Source organism: Laetiporus sulphureus (assembly GCF_001632365.1).
Source record: "Laetiporus sulphureus 93-53 unplaced genomic scaffold LAESUscaffold_57, whole genome shotgun sequence".
Lineage (NCBI taxonomy): Eukaryota > Fungi > Basidiomycota > Agaricomycetes > Polyporales > Laetiporaceae > Laetiporus > Laetiporus sulphureus.
In genome coordinates, this window is record NW_024468566.1 from 141,116 (window position 1) to 159,691 (window position 18,576).

At 51.9% G+C, this 18,576-nt stretch overlaps 9 protein-coding genes across 9 annotated transcripts; 5 read left to right on the top strand and 4 right to left on the bottom strand.

The window, feature by feature from the left end:
• Positions 1-4,151: 4,151 nt before the first annotated feature.
• Positions 4,152-4,591, bottom strand: LAESUDRAFT_621167 (uncharacterized protein; the record flags this gene model as incomplete). Its single annotated transcript, XM_040903274.1, has 3 exons — positions 4,152-4,277; positions 4,371-4,489; positions 4,543-4,591. Coding segments are annotated over 3 exons (294 nt in total), but the record flags the coding sequence as incomplete, so codon positions are not given.
• A 1,174-nt stretch (positions 4,592-5,765) lies between these two features.
• On the top strand, positions 5,766-7,752 carry LAESUDRAFT_763533 (uncharacterized protein; the record flags this gene model as incomplete). The annotated part of the gene is made up of 5 exons (XM_040913279.1): positions 5,766-6,498; positions 6,555-6,666; positions 6,716-7,241; positions 7,298-7,655; positions 7,706-7,752. The coding sequence occupies 5 exons, from the start codon at positions 5,766-5,768 to the stop codon at positions 7,750-7,752; spliced, it is 1,776 nt and encodes a 591-aa protein (XP_040759406.1).
• Positions 7,753-7,989: 237 nt separating this feature from the next.
• Positions 7,990-9,030, bottom strand: LAESUDRAFT_763534 (proteasome subunit; the record flags this gene model as incomplete). Its single annotated transcript, XM_040913280.1, has 5 exons — positions 7,990-8,256; positions 8,313-8,487; positions 8,548-8,714; positions 8,771-8,924; positions 8,975-9,030. The coding sequence occupies 5 exons, from the start codon at positions 9,028-9,030 to the stop codon at positions 7,990-7,992; spliced, it is 819 nt and encodes a 272-aa protein (XP_040759407.1).
• A 118-nt stretch (positions 9,031-9,148) lies between these two features.
• LAESUDRAFT_452764 (uncharacterized protein) lies at positions 9,149-10,671 on the top strand. Its single transcript, XM_040902530.1, has 7 exons — positions 9,149-9,373; positions 9,420-9,486; positions 9,535-9,984; positions 10,042-10,162; positions 10,218-10,259; positions 10,321-10,409; positions 10,460-10,671. Exons 1-7 carry the CDS (start codon positions 9,220-9,222, stop codon positions 10,476-10,478), a joined length of 942 nt encoding a protein of 313 aa, XP_040759408.1. The 5' UTR covers positions 9,149-9,219; the 3' UTR covers positions 10,479-10,671.
• A 104-nt stretch (positions 10,672-10,775) lies between these two features.
• LAESUDRAFT_763536 (aldehyde dehydrogenase) lies at positions 10,776-13,014 on the top strand (the record flags this gene model as incomplete). Its single annotated transcript, XM_040913281.1, has 15 exons — positions 10,776-10,952; positions 11,011-11,069; positions 11,125-11,301; positions 11,357-11,654; positions 11,710-11,782; positions 11,833-11,873; positions 11,932-11,994; positions 12,069-12,168; positions 12,239-12,293; positions 12,354-12,400; positions 12,456-12,472; positions 12,523-12,558; positions 12,611-12,765; positions 12,827-12,903; positions 12,962-13,014. The coding sequence occupies 15 exons, from the start codon at positions 10,776-10,778 to the stop codon at positions 13,012-13,014; spliced, it is 1,428 nt and encodes a 475-aa protein (XP_040759409.1).
• Positions 13,015-13,321: 307 nt separating this feature from the next.
• LAESUDRAFT_686321 (uncharacterized protein) lies at positions 13,322-14,255 on the bottom strand (the record flags this gene model as incomplete). The annotated part of the gene is made up of 6 exons (XM_040905925.1): positions 13,322-13,383; positions 13,437-13,490; positions 13,565-13,615; positions 13,667-13,983; positions 14,041-14,052; positions 14,106-14,255. The coding sequence occupies 6 exons, from the start codon at positions 14,253-14,255 to the stop codon at positions 13,323-13,325; spliced, it is 645 nt and encodes a 214-aa protein (XP_040759410.1).
• Positions 14,256-14,364: 109 nt separating this feature from the next.
• Positions 14,365-14,816, top strand: LAESUDRAFT_730942 (uncharacterized protein). Its single transcript, XM_040909932.1, has one exon. It carries the CDS (start codon positions 14,499-14,501, stop codon positions 14,685-14,687), a length of 189 nt encoding a protein of 62 aa, XP_040759411.1. The 5' UTR covers positions 14,365-14,498; the 3' UTR covers positions 14,688-14,816.
• Positions 14,817-14,954: 138 nt separating this feature from the next.
• On the top strand, positions 14,955-15,726 carry LAESUDRAFT_730943 (uncharacterized protein). Its single transcript, XM_040909933.1, has one exon. The coding sequence runs from the start codon at positions 14,988-14,990 to the stop codon at positions 15,396-15,398; it is 411 nt and encodes a 136-aa protein (XP_040759412.1). The 5' UTR covers positions 14,955-14,987; the 3' UTR covers positions 15,399-15,726.
• Positions 15,727-16,160: 434 nt separating this feature from the next.
• On the bottom strand, positions 16,161-18,546 carry LAESUDRAFT_815734 (uncharacterized protein). The gene is made up of 4 exons (XM_040914720.1): positions 18,086-18,546; positions 18,013-18,022; positions 16,315-17,952; positions 16,161-16,258 (listed from the first exon to the last, which is right to left on the bottom strand). The coding sequence occupies exons 1-3, from the start codon at positions 18,193-18,195 to the stop codon at positions 16,360-16,362; spliced, it is 1,713 nt and encodes a 570-aa protein (XP_040759413.1). The 5' UTR covers positions 18,196-18,546; the 3' UTR covers positions 16,161-16,258; positions 16,315-16,359.
• Between the last annotated feature and the right edge of the window lie 30 nt (positions 18,547-18,576).

The window sequence follows — 18,576 nt, forward strand, 5'->3', positions numbered from 1 at the left end:
TAGTGACTGATATCACCTGACCGTGGTTGGGCGTCTCTTCTAGACGCTTGTTCATGGGGATCACGTGACCATGAGCGACGGTACGTTTCGTAACATAAGCTTCCCTCTCCAACCGCCAAGACCCTTGGTGATTAAACCATAAGATCCTTTCTTCGCTGTTTGTGCTTCCGCTTCCAGGAAGGAAGTATTCTTGAAACAGTGTGCGTGGAGCTGTCGTGTGATTCCATGAAGGATTGATCATTCGTGCCGATGCTTGACTGTTCTGGTGCAGGACTGCCCAAAGATAAGTATCGCTTTTCGACTTGATCAGCCCAAGAAGTCTGATTGGCACTTGATGATTCCGAATCACTGTTAAACAATTCGACAGTCCATCCACTGCGCTGCACGTGTCGGTTTGAGGGACTCAGAGGAGTTTCTTGCTTCGCATTGCTGCCAGTGCTTGGATTCGAGGAATCAATACTGGAGTTTCATGCATAGGCTGCCTTGGGATGCTTGGGGGACAATGAATTGGGGATTCGTCCTGCATTCCATCGTTCGTGCTTTCGCGGTGGTCGCGACCTTAATCTGTTACTGTTGTCGGAAGTAGTATCCATCCGATACGGCTTTGGGCATTCGAATGCATGATGTCCGACACGATTGCAGTTCCAGCATTGACCAGAGAACTGTCCTTGTCCCGGTTGTGAATGGCGAGAATCTTCGCGAGTTCCTTTAAATGGCTGATTGATCCATTGGTTAACGAATGGTGAAGACTGCTGGTCAGACTTGGTCGACTGCCGCTGCTTTGTCTTCTTCTGTTTGCCTTTCTGGTTAGGACACATCTTCTCCCGTTGGCTGGGCATGCTGTTTACGGAAGAGGAGGATGTAGACGAAGTACTTTCATCGTTGTCCTCTTGTCATTTCTTGTGAAATTTTCTTTGGACAATGGCCTTAATTCCACGCCATTCTTTTTGACTGAGGTCGAGCGATGCCATAAGTACCTCCTTCCATATTGATGTAGGGAAGGCCGTCTGGTCGTTATGCGATGCATGCGTATGTATGGCACCAATCCGAATGGTATTCATGCCAAGAATATGTTCGGACATTCGATCGATATCCATAGGTTCGTCATCATCTTCTTTAACTTCCTTTTTCTTCTGATCGACACGGTGGTCTCGATTGCCACCTCCGAGAAGAAGCTTGACAAGCTTTGCATTGACCAACTTTGTTACTAGTTGCTCAATCTGCTTTTGCATCTTCTTTGTGATCGACGGATCTTTTGAGGGTTCTTTTGATCCGGTAGACGCGTGTGCATCTTTCTTCTTAATTGAAGAAGGCTTCTTCTTCTTTGATTTGACAACTTGTATGGGCTGTGCCTTCTGCAAGGTTCGATTGACGTTTGGCTTCTTTGCGGGGCATTGATCCATCTCGTGTCCAGGTTTTCTGCATCGATAGCATAGGCGTTCCTTGACCGGATGGCTCCGCACTTGTTCTATTCGTCGTGCCCTGTCGACGTCCATTGCATTGGGATCATCTATATCCATCGAGTCTCCTTCATCTATTGAATCGCCCTGATCCATATGCATGATGAAATCGAAGATATTGCTTTTTCCCTTATGGACGTTTCGAAGGTCGTTGACTTGTCTTGCACTGTCGCAAGCATCCTCATACATGATTGGAGGATTCGAAGTAAGGAAGACTTTTTCTGCCAACTTCGATTCCAAGCCTCACTTGAAATCAATGAGCTTGGTATAGTCATCGTCGATTTCAGCATAGCGAAATAGGATATCGAGATTCCCGATGTAATCGTCGACCTTCCCTTTCTTCTGCCTACACTGATTGTCGAGTAACATTTGCCATGCTTGGTCCTTGGTTGCGACTCCTCCATACTTTTCTTGGAGTGTCATCCGAAAGTCGCGATAAAGTCCTAGATCATCCGATCTTCCTGTAGATGCGATCATCGCTGCTTCCCATGATTCGACCCATTTTGCTGCTGCCGAACCAGGTTTAAAGTGGGATAGGATGAACGTTATTTGACTATAGTCGTCATTGTATATGTGGATGTTTGCCTGGAGATGTCGTTCTCCAGCCTGGAGGAATGACGTGAATGTTCGCTTATCTCCTGCGAACGGTCGGATCTCGCCTAGCTGTAATTCCTCCTTTTCCAATTCTGGTTGTGCAGAATTATACAGTGCGTAGAGATTCATTTCCAGGAGATATTCCTGCCACTGGAATTCCAGACACGTCGGTCCTGGATGCACTGGTGGTCCCTGGGCTGAATCATACCGTGCTCTGATGGGATTTTGACGAGTAGTTCCCATACTACTTGTTTGCGCCATGGCCGACTGTGGCCTTTTTGGTACTCCGATTGGCGTTACTGGCCTTCCTCCTTCCGAGGATGTCCTGGTTAAAGGTGTCGTTCTGACTCCTTTCCATAATCCTAACCCATCATAGGGTTTCTTGGATGTTGGCGTAACGCTAGAGTCGCCACTCCTTAGTAAACTTGGATTGATGCCGAGGGGATTCCATTCCTCCCGTCCTTTATCCTTGTTTGATCCTTCGGCGTCCTCTGGCCTTGGATTGACTTGTATTACTTCTCCTCTGGGAAGATCCGTATGCGTCAGGAATTCGTCCTCGAAATCCTTTGCAATGTCCTTCCTATTATTGATTACCCGTTGAATTTCTTCAACGTCGTGTTCGAGCTCTCGGAGCTCCTGTTGTTCTTCTGAGATTGTAAGGTTCCCCAGCCGTTGTCGTCTTCGCAATGCAATGGCTCGTGTATTTCTGACATCTGCGAACCAATCCAATTCTTCATTGGTTGCATCATTCCATGACAACAGCGTCATGTATCCTTTGTCTCCTTGATAGCCTACCGGCTCATCTCCGGAGTCTGATTCGTATCCTGGATTCTCCCGATATGACATCTTGCCTTTTCTTGGTGGCCCTTAACCAATTGTTCGTCGACTGCACCGGTCCACGTCTCCACACAGAGTTCTTCTGGATAGTCCCACAGACTACCGCTAGTTCCTTGAATCTTCTTGATTCCGAATTGCCTTCCCTGGGAAGGGCTTTAGCACGTCTTCAATGTGTGCCTCAGTTGAGGGCTTCTCTTCTGGATTACTACACAGGTAACCGCTAGTGCTTGAGTTCGATAAACACACAGATTTGATTGAACCACACAGGTTCATGGGTGACCACACAGGTTCCCCTTCCTTGTCGTACCAAGGTAACCACACAGGTCCTGGAAGTGACCACACAGGTCTTGATTCTCCTGTAGTGTCCAAGTAGACCCCACTTCTTGTCAGTGGTTCTAAACCTAAACAGGTTGACCTATAGAAAAACCTCTTCCAAATGTTATGAAGCGTTCCCTGCTAGAACGTTCAGAACCACATGTGCTTTCTCACACGTACTAGTCCACAACGTGGACAGAGACTTAGGTACCAAATATACCTAACGTCCCCAATAGTCAGGCAGACTATTAGCAGGGTTTATAGTGTGGTCAAGCCTAGTAGACGATATAGCAGTGAGGTCCTCACTCTACCCTTGCTAGGCCTTGGCCGCTACAGCTACTGCACATTCACCCGCAGGTTACTAGGTTCGCTGTTCTGACTCTAGCAAGTGTACGAGCTTACTACCTCTTGAGAGCGAGTACGATTGCACGAGGGTTCTAGAACTGAGAACGTTTAGAGTCACAGGTGGAAGAGGTTGTCTTCCAGCTGCTGCTCCGCCCCTTTATATAGTCGCAGACCTATAGTCTGGGGTACTAGTACAAGGGGTCCTCTACACTGCCTCAGTGATAAAGATAGGTGAAACACACTGGAGCTTAGCTGCTGCGAGCCAGGTAATTGGCGAGCTAAGAAAGCGTAGGTGAAATACCTGAAATATGAAATGAGAACCAAAGTCCTGGATCGCAGATCCTGGGGTTAGAGTTTGAGAACCCTAGAAGCTGTCCTCGGTCACATAGTGACTAGAAGCTGTCCTGGGTCACATAGTGACTGATATCACCTGACCGTGGTTGGGCGTCTCTTCTAGACGCTTGTTCATGGGGATCACGTGACCATGAGCGACGGTACGTTTCGTAACAAAGAGAAACAAGAGCGATGTGATTCTTCTTCTTGCTCGTTGGGTAGCGTTGCTCGAAACCTGAGGGATCGAGGCAGTGCATCTCTGCAGAGATCCATTGCTATGCTCTCCTTGACTCTTTGTGGCCCTTGACGTCGCATTGGATCATTGACTAACTCATCAAGTAGAAGTTGCCGCTTCTGCGTCTCTGGCATCTCTTGTGTCGTCACTTGGCTGGCCTTCAAACCCAAAAGTCAGTGGCAGCGTGTTATCGGTGCAGGACTGCCATAGGAAGATGTTATCTACCTGCAAAGCATACGCTGATGGTCTACATACCTCATGGTAATCCTGTGTTCAGCCAACAAGAGGTCTCTGATTGCGAACTTGTCTGTAATGTTGTGGTGTTGATATTCAATTAGTGCTGCAGCCACTCGAGGATCATCTTTAGTGGCTGGAAGACAGTCAGAAATGTAGCTGTCATCAAACGTCGAGATGAAGACTCACGACAATTCTTATGCTGATTCTTTCTAGTAGGATTCCTATTATATGATTGGTCGATTGCCGGTTCTTTGCTGCTGGGTTCATCATTGACAAGATCTGCCTGGCGCACCACATCTGACATTGCAAGGATGGTAGCAACAAAGGAGGTGATGGATTGTGCTGAAGATCAGTGCTACGGACATTCGAAGTGTGAGCAGCAGTCCGTAAACCCACTTAGCCATGCAGCTCAGCATGACTGGCTCCCGAACAAGAGGACGCCAAGGCACCGATGGCGAGACACTGACAGAACCTAATCATACATAAGGTCTGAGCTTCAGACAGATGACTTGCGACTTGCGACTTGTGACTTGCGACTTAGACCTGATCCTCCTCGGCAACCGTATCATGTTGAAACATGAACATCAATCAATATTCCCACAAAGAACCCTGTCAACACATCAAGAATCACAATTTTCTGAGAACTTGTGTGTGTGCCACAAAACTGTTGATAAGAGTGACCCTCAAAGATTAGTAAATACCTTGGGATCAAAATGTGATAAAAATATGATCAAAACTGCGTTAGAAAGCCATGATAATACGCTTTCCAATGAGCCCTTATACAATGTAGTTGACCCATTGGTTAAGGAGATATTTACTATACAAGTCGAAGTGAGCAATCTTATCAACACTTTTGTGGGTCACTGTATATTGTTGAAGGTGGGATTCAGCAGAGTTTGGTGTAGATTGCTACAGAGCTAAATCTACCATGTGCTTTGTGGAGGAGAGTAGGGTGTGCCATCTTCACAGGATATTCTAATGTTGAAGTATTACCTGTAACAATTCTGTCATTGTACTAGATCATAGCCCTGTACTTCTGTGCAATCAAACTGATCAATATTCTCTCCTGATATGGAGAGGAAGCTCAAATTTCCACGGGCAGAACTTGATATTTCTTCACAATGGTTATGCAATCTTATGTTTATGCATCCTGCACTTCAATTCTAATTTTAACCATGGGTTTTCTCAGGGCAGGACTTGATGTATATTTTCTCTATTGGATTTCTCACGGAGAAATAATTCTCAGCATCGGGCTTCTCTGGTGATAGGCGGGTTCCGATTGGCCGGGTCGATGCGGGGTCGGCCGATGTGGGGAACCGGTGGACTCCGACCACATTTTTGCGGGCCTGCAACGCTCGACATGTTCCCGTCGACTACGACGTCCCCGTCTACTGTACCCTCACCTCATCATGAAACCCATTCACAAGCGCATCTACACCGTCCTCCCCCGTCCCGTACCCTCCCCGTCATGTCCCTCGACGCCCTCCAACCTCCCCCGCGTTCGCTCTAACTCCGCCTCGTCCGTCCGTTCGCTCTACACCATCAGCTCGAGTTCGTCCCCGCTTTCGTTCTTTGATGCACCCCCACAGCCCGCTCCTAGTTCGCGGCCCAGCAATTCCAACCTCGTTGCCTCCACGCGTCTCGCCGCCGAAGCCAAGGCCGAACTCGAAGGTCAGACCGACTCTCCTAATGTCGGACAGAACACTGGCCAGCCCCACGCGTCTCCTGGCGGTCCTCCTCCCTACTCGCTAGCTCTCTCTACGGGCCACGCTGAGTCCGTGTCGCACACCACAGCCCCTAATCTCAAGCCCTTCTTCCCTTACTCATCCTTCTCATCATCCTTCTACCACGGCCCGAGTCCGCAGGACGACGCAAAGGCCGACCGCGGATCCAAACGACAGCGTGTCCGCTACCATCTCGATATTGGGGCTTACGGGATACCCAAGCGCTCTCGAGGTGCCTGTATGGCTGGCTGCGACGGACGCGCGAAGCTTGGTCTCGATGATGCGCTGCAGCGACAGCGTGACCACGCAAAGTCCCTGAATCGCGCTGTGCAGGTTGGCGAGGATGCCTATTTCGTACATGGCAATGCCATGGGCGTCGCAGACGGGGTTGGCGGCTGGTCTAGGGTTCATCCAAAAGGTGAGTTTTCACTCGATGCCTGGGTAGGGTCATACTAACGATGTATGGCATCTTAGCTCATGCTGGCGAGAACGAGCCATCGCCTAGTGCTCTCTTTGCTCGCCGATTGATGCATTATTGCTCGGAAGAGGTTGAGGCAGCGGGTGCAGAGTCGGCACGGGACCATGAGTGTGTAATTTCGTCATGTTAGTTTGCGTTTGCTTACAGCGCTTGGCAGTCTACCTTTCGCGGGATTAGACTCGACGGATCTCTATGAAGAACTGCAAGACTCGTTGGAAGAACTAGAGGACGGCTTAGATGTCATGATGATTTTAGAGAAGGCCTACGAGAAGACGATGCGATCCCATGTGTGTACAGAAAGCGCAACTCCGGAATCTGAGATCGACGGGTTAGACACACCTTCGCTCGGCGCTTCAACCATCTCTCCCTCGCAGGGCGCCTCGAGCACTCGCAGCAGCGCTCCGTCGATGAGCTCACCACCATCACTCCCCGCGCCACAACATATTCCCCTCGCGGAAGGCTCGTCCACTGCTCTTCTTGCGATCCTCGAACATCCATCTTCCAAGTCTGGACTGCATGGAAGTACCCCGCATTTGTTCCACCCTATCGCACGGCATATTTGCGGCGATACCGGTATATCCGACCGCGGCGCCATCATCAAAATCGCACATCTAGGCGATTGCGTCGGCATGCTCATTAGAGGCGACGAGATTATATGGCGGACAGAGGAGATGTGGTGGAATGTGAGTGCGAACGATAACATTTTCCGAGACTTATGCTAATAGTGTTCCGTCCGCAGTTTAACACGCCCGTCCAGCTTGGCCCGGCATCGCCCACACGCCCACGCGATGCGCGCGTATTTACCGTCCCCGTGCAGGCGGACGACATCCTCATCCTCGCGAGCGACGGGCTGAGTGACAACCTTTGGGACGAGGACGTGCTCGACGAGGTTGTGCGCTTCCGACGGCCGTTCCAAGGCGCAGTACAGCGCGCAATGCTGCCTTCAATGCTGAGTGAGGCACTGTGTTCACGGGCGCGCCGGGTGGCGGAGCGGCGCAAGTCGCGGCAAAATGAATCGGAACTCGAGGAGGACGAGGTCCCGTTTGCACGAAGGGCACGGGAGCATGGCAAGACGTTCCGCGGGGGTAAACCCGATGGTGAGCAGCTCTCATGGGTGTTCGTGATCGGTAGCTGATAAAGCTTGCAGACATCTCCGTGCTCGTCGCGATCGTCTCGCCTGTGGAGTCATCATAAATGATATGTTTGTGGACATTGCGAAGTCACAGTTGTACCGTATCATCCGTCTGACCACCCCCCCTTCTTTCCTCCTTCTCATTGCCCCTTCCCAGCATTCATCATATTCATTTGCATTGCTTGCATCTTCCGGATCTAATTGCAATATTTTATTTCACACACATGTTATGTAGAATACTCGTCTGCTGTGTCTTGCTGTGTCAATATATGTACATCATTGTCACCTAGGTTAAACATCTAGTCTGTCTCCATGGCATCGCTTGTATGCACGATATCCTCGTCGACGATTAAGCTCCTGATCTCCTCCGACTTCCACGCGGTCGTGCCGCGCCGGAAGCCGTAGCTACGCTCCTTTTGGACGCGCTCGTTGGGCTTGACAAAGTTGCGGAGCATCTCGGTGTGCGAAGCAGTAATGACACAGGCGTCGACGTTGGAGCCGGAGCCGAGGTCGTTGAATATACCTGCAGAAACGGCGTTCGTGATCAGGCCGAGGGCCTCTTCTCGCTGTGAATGAGGACAAATGAGAGGTGGTGAGCGGCGGCATGCGAGGTGGTACGTACTGTCATGTTCGGCCGCCAACCGCTCTCGAAGACGGCCATAGCTGCGAGACTGCCGGAGCCCATGGTGACGTATGGGAGCTTGTCGGTGGAACCGTGTGGGTGGATGGTGAAGAGATGGGGACCGGACACGTCGACGCCACCGAGGACAAGCGCAGCGCCGATGTTTCCTTGGTATCTGCGACGCGCAAAGGTTGTAGAGAGGTTTTAAGCAAATCTGTTGAGGGCAGCGACGTACCGGAAAAGGTATTGCTTGAGCATTGTCATGGCGGTGACGACGCGCGGTTTCCGGCCGGTGGAAAGCGAGTGCAGCTCCATGTTGGACGAGATCATCGCGGTCGTGAACTCGGTATCAGCGGCTGTACCAGCGCCGCAACAGCGGATAGACTCGGTGATGTAGTGGATCTATGTGGCTTCTGTGAACACACACGACCGCGGGCACATGTGAATGGCAGGCGCACCTTCTCGCAATTCTTGTCGGCGACGATGGGCCCTTCGGTCGCGCGTGTATCTGCGCCGAGGATGATCCCATCCTTGAAGAGGCAGCCGACGATGGTGGTACCTGTGCTCGTCGCCTTTGGGAGAGGGAGGCCGCGATCGACGAGGAACGCATTGCTGAGGGCGAGACGTGAGTGCAGGATCATGTCTACAAGAGTGGGACGTACCGGACTTCGTTGGAAAAGTCAAAACCTGGGGGGTTGTACACAGATGTTGCAGCCATGTCGTGAAAGGGCGAAGGAGAAAAGAGAGAGGATGTGGTACAGAGCGAGGGTGGCGGCTGCACTGACGCGTCCACACGCGCTGAGACGCGCGCCAGCGTGCCCCCGATCACTCCGCCACATCCGCGAGCGACCTCGGGTCCGCCATCACTTGCATCCTGCTCGCTCCCCAGATCGACGGCCAGCACACCATGGAAGGCTGGACCAAGCTGCAGTCGAGCTTTGCCGGCCTCAACCTCGGCCAATCCGCGAACAAGTTCGCAAAGGGCTTCAATACCAGCGTGCAGGCCACGAAGGAGCGCTTTGGCCAGGTTGCTGCGGAGGAGATCACTGAGCTGCCGCAGGGTGAGTGCTAGCTGGCTGCCGGAGCATCATCTGAAGCTCATCCAAGCGCAAGAATACAAGGATCTCGAAGCCCGCGTGGACAACCTCCGCCAGGTTCACTACACGCTGCTCAAGTGAGTGGCCGAGCGATTGCAATCGCATCTGAGCGCTGACCCACGTAGAGTCACGAAAGTGTACGAAACCGAGACATATGACTACCCGACTCAGATCCAAGAGTCCCTCACCGAGCTCGGTACCACGATCGGACACGGCCTGACCCGGCTCGCTAATACCAACATGCAAGGCGGCACTCCGCCCTCACCCCCTTCCACGGCTCCTCCCCAGGTGCAGCACAAGACGCTCCCGCATGCGATTGGGCGCGCCGCGACGTCGGCTGCGACAACGCTTCAATCCGCCGCTGGTGCAGGTGACGAGAAGCTCGGCAAGGCGTTGCACGAATACGCCGGTGCCTGGGAGAAGATCGGAGAAGCGCGCGTGCAGCAGGATGGCGCGATTAAGGCGCAGTTTCTTCAGCCGTGGCAGACGACGCTGTCGACGAGCATCGCTGTCGCGATGAAGGCGCGGCAGGCGGTCCGCGTGAGTCGGCTTGAGCTCGACTCGGCGAAGCAAGCGTAAGCGCGTCTCAAGTGTGATTTGTTGGTGCGGACTGATGCCTATATATGCACCAGACTGAAGAATGCAGGACCTGCGAAGCAGGAGGCTGCCCGTCTTGAGGTTGAGAACGCGGAAGATGACCTCGTCCAGAAGACAGAGGTCGCCATCACGCTCATGAAAGCAGTCTTGGATAACGTACGTCACGGGTAATGATGTAAATTTGGGTTCCTTGTTAAGCATGCTTTGACAGCCGGAACCGCTGAAGAACTTGAATGAATTGGCCAAGGCGCAGGCAAGCTGTTTTCAACTCTTATGTCCGTTCATTGACGCTGATCGCGGTATCACATGTGTAGTTGATCTACTACGCGACTGCCGCGGAGGCTTTGTCCGCCGTCCAAGGGGAGATTGAAGAGCTAAGCGTCGCCGCTGAGGGCGAATACAGGTGAGACGCTCAGTGCTCGTGTTTTCTGGACTAATACAAGCGATGCGTAGGAAGTCTCGAGACCACTGAGATACGACAACTGTGATGCTAATCGTGTACACATGGACTGCTGTTTCTCTCTATGCCACTCTTTTTCTCTAATATAATAGTGCCATTTCCTCTTCCAAGAAATGGAAAATGTGTACGGAATGAACAATATTAAGGCTACGGAATTAAGCGATAGAGTAACTCTGAGTTGAATTGATCTATAGCCATAGCCGTTGAACGTTGAAACGCTGGAGGCAGAATCTCAGTGGCCAGGCGCCCATCACGATTAAGCCGTAACACGATCGATCTCGCACTGTACACTGATCTCGGACTCTAACCATGGTCTCCCCGCAAACCCAGACGACCATTATCCCCCACAGCCAGCAGCCGCTCGTCACCCGTACATATCCATCGGGGAGCGAGCTCGACGTTGTCATCGAGCGGGCTGGAGTGGCGCAGAAGTCATGGAGTCGCGTATCAGTGCAGGAGAGGGTAGCGATTGGCAGGAAGTTCGTGGTAAGGAGGACTATCATGCAGGATGTTCGACGTCAAGTATATAACGGACTCCTCATAGGAAGAGTTCCGTAATATGAGCGAGGAGATACCGATGGAATTGACTTTGCAGATGGGCCGGTACGTGCTTTGGGTTCTGTTATCTTCTCCGGAGATGCAGCTCATCAGGGTCAAGTCCTGTCTCGCAATGCCCTGGCGAAATACGAGGGACTCTCGAGCGTGCCGAATACATGCTCAGCATTGCAGAGTCGTGCCTTGCGGATGTATCACTCAAAGACACCGACAAGCCGGGCTTCAAGCGGTTCATTAAGCGTGTCCCTCTCGGCGTCGTCCTCGTCATCGCGCCCTGGAAGTACGTCCCCTACACACCGTTGTCTTCTATTGATGACATCAGCGCTTTCTTTTAGCTACCCCTACCTCACCACCGTCAACTCGGTCCTCCCCGCACTCATTGCGGGCAACGCCGTGATCCTTAAGCCGTCCCCGCAAACTCCGCTCACAGCAGAACGCTTTTCGCTCGCATTTTCCCGCGCAGGGCTCCCGGCGGATCTGTTACAGGTCGTACATATGTCCCCCGAGCTCGCGTCGCATGCGGTGCAGCATCCATCAGTGAACTTTGTGTCGTTCACAGGGAGCGTTGTTGGTGGGCGGTCAGTCGCACAGAATGCGGCGAGTGCGAAGGGCTTCAAGGGTGTGGGGCTTGAAGTAAGCAGCGCTATCAACCTGTCTGCATGAACGTGCGTTGATAATCCCGGGGAAGCTGGGAGGCAAGGATCCGGCGTATGTGCGTGCAGACGCTAACTTAGAGTATACTGTTGGGGAGCTGGTCGATGGTACGCATGTCATAAAATGGGTCCGATTCACAGCTCACATCTCATATCAGGCGCGATGTTCAACTCGGGACAGAGCTGCTGTGCGGTTGAGGTTCGTCCGAGCTCTCTCTATATCTTCTGAGTGCGAGCCAAAACTGATTCTACGTCAGAGAATATATGTCCACGAATTACTCTATGATGAATTCGTTGCGAAATATGTCGATATCGTGAAGGTGCGTATGAAGATCTTTCATCTTGTACTTTATTCGCTCCTTATCATGCATAATCAATACTCCACTGTCCATAGAAATACACGCTGGGCGATCCTACGCAAGCAGGAGTGAACCTCGGCCCTGTGGTCAGCCGCGCCAGCGCAGAGAGGATACGCAAGCAGATCGCCGACGCAGGTTCGTACCTTTACCGCACCCATCATAGTGGTTCCGATGCCTGACTCATTATCGCCATATATGTTTTCAGTGAAGGCAGGAGCGAAGGCGTTGGTCCCGGAGGACCTCTTTCCGAATGCACAACCGTGAGTTGCACGCGGGTAATGTACCAAATTGCCAAAGATTAAGCACGAGCGTTCATGTAGCGGGACGACCTACGTTGCGCCGCAGGTCCTGGTTGACGTCGACCATTGTGAGCACTCTGCATGATATGCTTGTGATACTGGTTCTGAATTTATCTCTCGAAGCTATGGAAGTAATGATGGTATGAACCTCGTCAGCTGCTCTATAACGCGGACTCAGCCATGTATACAGGAAGAAACCTTCGGTCCTGTCATAGGGATCATGAAGGTATGCCTTCTATGTTCATCGTTCGATTTATGCTCTTTAACAAATGCTCCAGGTCTCTTCCGATGAAGAAGCTATTCGCCTTATGAATGACTCACCCTACGGCCTGACAGCGTCCGTCTGGACCGATGCAGCTGAAAATCCCGAATCTGAGGCGGCCTTCCTCGCGATTATGGAGGAACTGCAGACCGGTACCGTCTTCCTCAACCGGTGAATGCTTCATACACATCCTGCTGTCTTCATCGTGCCACTGACCTGCGCTCTTCGCCAGATGTGACTATCTCGATCCTGCTCTTGCTTGGACGGGTGTGAAGGATAGCGGACGAGGAGTGAGCCTCAGCAAATTTGGTACGTTAATGTCTCTTTGTGCGGACGGCCGTGCGTTGATATTGACGGTGTTCCGCAGGCTACGACCAGCTTACGAGGGCGAAGTCGGTACACATGAAAATTAAAATATAGAACATATATATGGAGGCACCACGATGGAAATGCGCCATGAAATAAACGAACAACCTAGCTGAATTTTAAATCGTTTGCGAGAGTAACTTCGCGGTACCACAATGGTTTTATTAGGATACAATTCACGGTTCCTACTGGCCCCCTTGTGCTATGCTATGTTGCCACCGCCGTCGTGGTTGGCAATACAGCCGTCTGCTTCGCGAGAGCGATGCTGGGTCGCAAACCAATGCTGCATCAGGCCCGCGTCAATACCATGAGGTTACGATAAATACAATTTCAGTTCGACGGATGCTACTTCTCATGATATGCTAGACTTTATAACGGCGCCCTGTCTTCGTGAAGAATGTTTGCAGGACATATACTTGCAAGCTAGTTGAATTGATCAGCGAGAGGGGCGAGAGCCAAGAGGGAAAGGGACATACACAGCCATGCCAATGATGCCTGCACATTCTAGGACTGCGTACCAGAAGAGACGGCTATAGTAAGACAATTTACTGGTATCAATACTTGAAAGACTAATCAGATTGGACGTGATTAGGACTGGGCGTACCTCTGTGTTGATTTCACGAGGTCAAAGCCTCTGTTTTCTCGAGTATGGAAGCTACGCGCAGACACTAAGAGACAAGTGACAAAACATGAGCAGACAACGCACTATTTCTGAGTCCTCTTGATGTTCTGCAACATTCCGCTCAGCCTAAATATGCTCTCCTCCAACGCGCTCGTATGTTCGGATATCTGGCCTGGCTTCGCTGGAGGCTCTCTCCTCGGCTCGCTCTCGACCATGATGTCGAAATCAATTAGCTTCTCTGTGAGCGTCGACATGTCATTTTCGAAGCAGAACGAGTATTCGCCGATGGTATTTGCGGTGAGTACGTAGTCGCCCTGTCGTTCTCTGGACCCGTCCAGGATGACCTTCTCGTTCGGGTCTTTGACCTCAAAGTCGATGTCGAACGAGCCGCCAGCTTGTACCTAGACGTGTTATATTGGAATCGCTGGGTATGGCGCGCATGGTGGAATGTTTCCTACCGCATAGTAGAACTGCAGCTGCTCGTGAGCGAACAGTGGCAACGTTTCCAAGACACACAACTGACCCCAATCTTCTCTCCCGCCTTGTCCACATCGGCATAGAAACATAGCCGCTCATTGGCCCCTATGGCCGTCGTCAGTGCGACTGCGTGCGCGACACTGGCGAGCCTGAGCAGACAGCAGAAAGTGAAAAGTGAAAGCAGAGCGAAAGCCATGTCAACGTGTCCTAAGTCAAGTACAGTATACAGTGGCTTATGTCATCAATACTCTTGATTGTAACGCGCACAAACAACGCGCAAATAACGCGTCTTCTTCCCGTTCGCCGCCCAGCACCCAGGCGAGTATACGCCACACTGTGCGACACACTGTGCGACACACTGTGCGACACACTGTGCGACACTGGGGCTTTTTCTGAATTTGCGGGGTGTCGTTCAATCCCGTACGAGAGAGACAGTCCCATGGAATTGAGCAAGGACTACCTGACTCGCGACGGTGACGTTCTAGAGCCCTCAACAGGCGCATACTTATACCTGCTCACCTCGTGTCTATGGAGGGTGCGTCTCGCTGGTCAGTTCTATTCTTATGATTCAAGCTTCACTGGCCGTACGCGTTCCGCATCGGGTGGTCGACTGGCTCAATCGCTTTGAGTGCCATGCATGCGGTGACTGACACTCGCGACTGCTCGACCGCTCGAGGTTCTGCCACCCGTGCATGGGAGGTATGCAGCACGCGCCGATTCATATGACCCAATTTTGTCTATTAATTCCATTCTCTCCACTCTATTACATCCCTTAGCCTCCTCCCCGATCCTTTCAATATTCTCTTCATTTATCCAGAAGGCCTGGTCATCTGTGACCGCTGATGTGAGGCGAGGCCGTGAGCGTGAACTAATTCTATCCTTATGTCCACGAATGTGAGCAGCAGGCGAGTGTTGTGCGAAGCTGATCATGCAAGGGCGGTCAGCGAGCTTGGTGTCTGCGTCAGATCTCGGGCAGAGCTTCACCACGCAACTCAACTGGGCAGGTTTGCGATGCGCATCTGCTCGGGGAATGGCAACAACGACGAGCGAGGGACGTTCGGATGACGACTTACAGAAGGTACGTCCATGCGGTTCGCTTCGTGACATGGAGTTCGCTCGTGTGAAATATACCACGTCGGGACGAGTTCGATTTAAAGGAGCTTACTCTGATTCTCATGGGGACAGTCGGGCAAGAATGCATGTACACTTCCAGATAAATGTGCGTCTCGCAAGGTCGACCGTCGTATCTTTGGAGAAGATCACGGTCGTTATCTGCGACAACCGGTTTGCACATGTCAGCGACGTCCACAAAGACATAGGTGCAGCGCGTGCCTGGTGATGGTGCTTCGACAACCTGCAAGGGCTGCCGCATGCTTCAGGTGAGCGAAGGTGGTGATCGAAAGGGCGGCGGGGCAGGAAGTTTCAGTGGAAAGATCCTTCAAGAAGCTGGTGCATTCATGTCTGCCCGACGTGCTACGCGAGAACGAGTTTTCGATCTGTATGATGGAAGGACCGTGTGCCGTTGGGAGCACTGTCGACCGCTCTGACGGAAACACGCTGAAGATTTCCGTTGACAGGGCTCAAAGATGGACATGCGATGCATACCATTCAGCACGGTACGTCTAATGATGGCACGAGTCCAAAGGGTGTGGGGTGGGTCCGGTGAGGAGTGATGTGAAGGTGAGAACGGTCATCGGAAAGCCATAAAGAGACGGCACGCGCCTGGTCCTCACGAGCCGACCTCATGAGTGCGCCCGCCATGCACTCGGGACTTCTTGCTCACGAATGGACAGCAGGTGCAATAGCGGTTTGCCTCGAAATGCCATCTACAAATAGCGAGGCGTTATACATGAACGGTGAGCACTAGGCGAGTACTGAATCCGCGCAGTGCATCGATGATGCGTACGTCCTTTAGAACTACAGCTCCAGCGTGGACAAGTCTGGCACATCAGTCATTTGCACGACTGAAACAACCTCGCGAGCCACATCGCGAGCCACAGATGCCGCGGACCACATCATGCATGGACAACGGCTGAGTGCATGTCGCTGCGAAGGGCTAGAACGTAGTCGTGACATTCAGAACATCTCATTTCAAAGGCGTGCATTCGCATTCACAAAGGTTGACATCTGCTGTAGCACAATACTGTATACATATTGTTTCTTCTCTAATACATACACGCTCCGTGAGCGTCAGACTAACTAGTGATGAGCGATGTCGATGAGCGACCGAGATGAGAACCCTGACACGAACGTACCTTTGGTCTCACCGCAATCCACGTCATCTCTCATCCACACGACACCTAAAGCCAGGGCGGCCACAAACGATGCGCCTCCTCGCTACAAACCAGCGGCAAAGTAATGTTGTATGCCTTATCATACAACAGCGTCTCGAAATTCATCGACTCGAATTTGCCATGCATTTTTTTCTTCACACTTTGACGAGGTCTCCAGTGTTCACTAGACCAAGGATCGATCAGCCCGACATCAAGGTGCTTGATGCCAAGTTGCGCGCGACGTGGGAGGATCGAGTGCAGGATGATGTCACAGTCACGATCATGATGGATGACGATACGTAGCGTGGTCAGTGCGGGACAGAGAGGCGGTCCGGTCGGGTCTCGGAAGAGTGTGAATATATCGACGATCTGCGTCAGGCCATCAATGTTGACGGACAGTGTCTGAAGCGTGGTCATCTGCCTAAGAAGGTTGCGCACACGTTCAAGACCGCGCCCCTTGTATGCCTTCAACTCGAACATGCACAAGTGCGAGATGCTGGAAAGGGGAAGAATCCGTGGCCAGTTGAATGCCATCCAATCTTCGAGTGTCGTGCATCTCCAGACCTCAAAACGGAAACCAGAAGAGGCTCCGACGACGATGGCGACGTGTGACTGGAAATGCAGTTCTTTGGGTTGCTTCAAGGCATTCAACGACCAACTGGATACCCCTTCCGGAAGTCGCTGCTCATCATCATCACGTTGCGTATGTGCAATCGAGACGGACGCGTCTTCATTAAGCTGAGCATCCCGGAAGACATAGTCGATATCATCAGACCACATCTCCTCGATCAGTAATCGGCGCAACCGAGTGAGCGAAACAGGCTTCATGCCCGCAGCCCCAATTTCCACTCGAATGTGCGGATAGCTGCTGTCGGATACATTTCGCAGGACGAGATCGACTAGGTTCGGTGTTCCAGCAAGCAAGCTGCGTAATTTGATCGGAAGTTTAGATACCATGCAAGTTTCGAGAGCCAAGAATGTCAGTTTGACGAACGCATTGCTGGGCAGCCAATTCACATTTGATAGTGACAGGCGTTCCAGACACGGGGTGTGGTCGTCGAAGAGTTTGAGTGATCCATCTGGTATCGTCCAGTTTTGCAACGCAAGAGATCTCAGCGAGGGCGCTGGCATTCCAAGGTGTTCTCTGCTGTGACGTGTTAAGGGCCATATCCAGTACAACTCTTGGATTCGGGATGAATGCTCCACATTTTGGAGAGCGTGCGTAACAGCATATTCATAAAGGGGATCACAGCAAGCCAGCACCTTGAGTGGGCCTCGGCCAGACCTCTCCAGCAAGATATGATCTTCATCTTCCCAATATGTTTCAATGCCACTCCAGAGCTCCTGAATTTCCAAGGCGATCTCTTTCCAATGATGGCAGACAAGCATGAGACTGACTGCTCTGCCCTTGTCAATCCAAGTTGGGTTCCAGACGGTAGTTGAGATGTAGCATTGATAGTGTTCAGATCTGTATTCAGCCAGCTTGACGGTGCAGGTCGTCACGAATATCTCCCGGAGCACTTCGGCAGGAAGACGGTTGATTGCGACGTGGGCGTTCCGCTCGCGCCGCATAGCTTGAACCGCAGGGGTGACAGCTGCCTTTATCAGCTCTTCAAGGTCCTTGAGATATATGCTTTTACATCAGTTTGTTGAGTTAGACTGGGAGCAAAGGTTACTGACCTCACGGGCGCTGTATACAATGAGGTCGCGGTCAGTATGTGTAATGATGCGATCAGAATGGGCAGGGACGCACCATTCATGAGGGTCTTTTTGCTCGAGCTTGGAAAACCGCATCTTCATCAAGTCCGACGCACTCAATTCTTCGAGCGAAGGTGTCTTCTTACCACGGTTCTGATGTGACATTGTCGGTGAAGTTGAGTTTGCGATGGCAATGTTCTATGAGGAGAATCGAGCAATGGGAGCGGAAGTGGATGGGGGGGAAACGTCTGAGCGGCAGACTTTGCAGCGTGCTCTGTAGCAGGAACAAGTACTGGTAGCGAACGGGTGGGCGAGTGGGACACAGGTGAGTTCGGACTGTGGCATGGGGTGGGCAGAGCGAAAGTCGTTGGTTGTAGATGAGCTTCGGTTGATCAACAGAGAAAAGCCAGGAGCGAAGAGCAGTGCGACGAGCTATTCATCGAGGGCAGGAGTGCCCCTGCTATGGTCCTGCCCTCCGCCTCCGCAGACCGCAAGGGGGGACGACGCGCAAGTCACGGCGGCAGCACAAACAACGCGCAAATAACG

What these genes read in the sequence shown, in the direction of transcription:
- LAESUDRAFT_452764 (XM_040902530.1), top strand. Translation starts at nt 9,220, where the DNA reads ATGGAAGGCTGGACCAAGCTGCAGTCGAGCTTTGCCGGCCTCAACCTC. An exon ending in GATCACTGAGCTGCCGCAGG is followed by an intron (nt 9,374 to 9,419) that starts GTGAGTGCTAGC and finishes AGCTCATCCAAG; the next exon opens with CGCAAGAATACAAGGATCTC. An exon ending in TGAAAGCAGTCTTGGATAAC is followed by an intron (nt 10,163 to 10,217) that starts GTACGTCACGGG and finishes ATGCTTTGACAG; the next exon opens with CCGGAACCGCTGAAGAACTT.
- LAESUDRAFT_730942 (XM_040909932.1), top strand. Translation starts at nt 14,499, where the DNA reads ATGGAATTGAGCAAGGACTACCTGACTCGCGACGGTGACGTTCTAGAG.
- LAESUDRAFT_730943 (XM_040909933.1), top strand. Translation starts at nt 14,988, where the DNA reads ATGCAAGGGCGGTCAGCGAGCTTGGTGTCTGCGTCAGATCTCGGGCAG.
- LAESUDRAFT_815734 (XM_040914720.1), bottom strand. Translation starts at nt 18,195, where the DNA reads ATGTCACATCAGAACCGTGGTAAGAAGACACCTTCGCTCGAAGAATTG.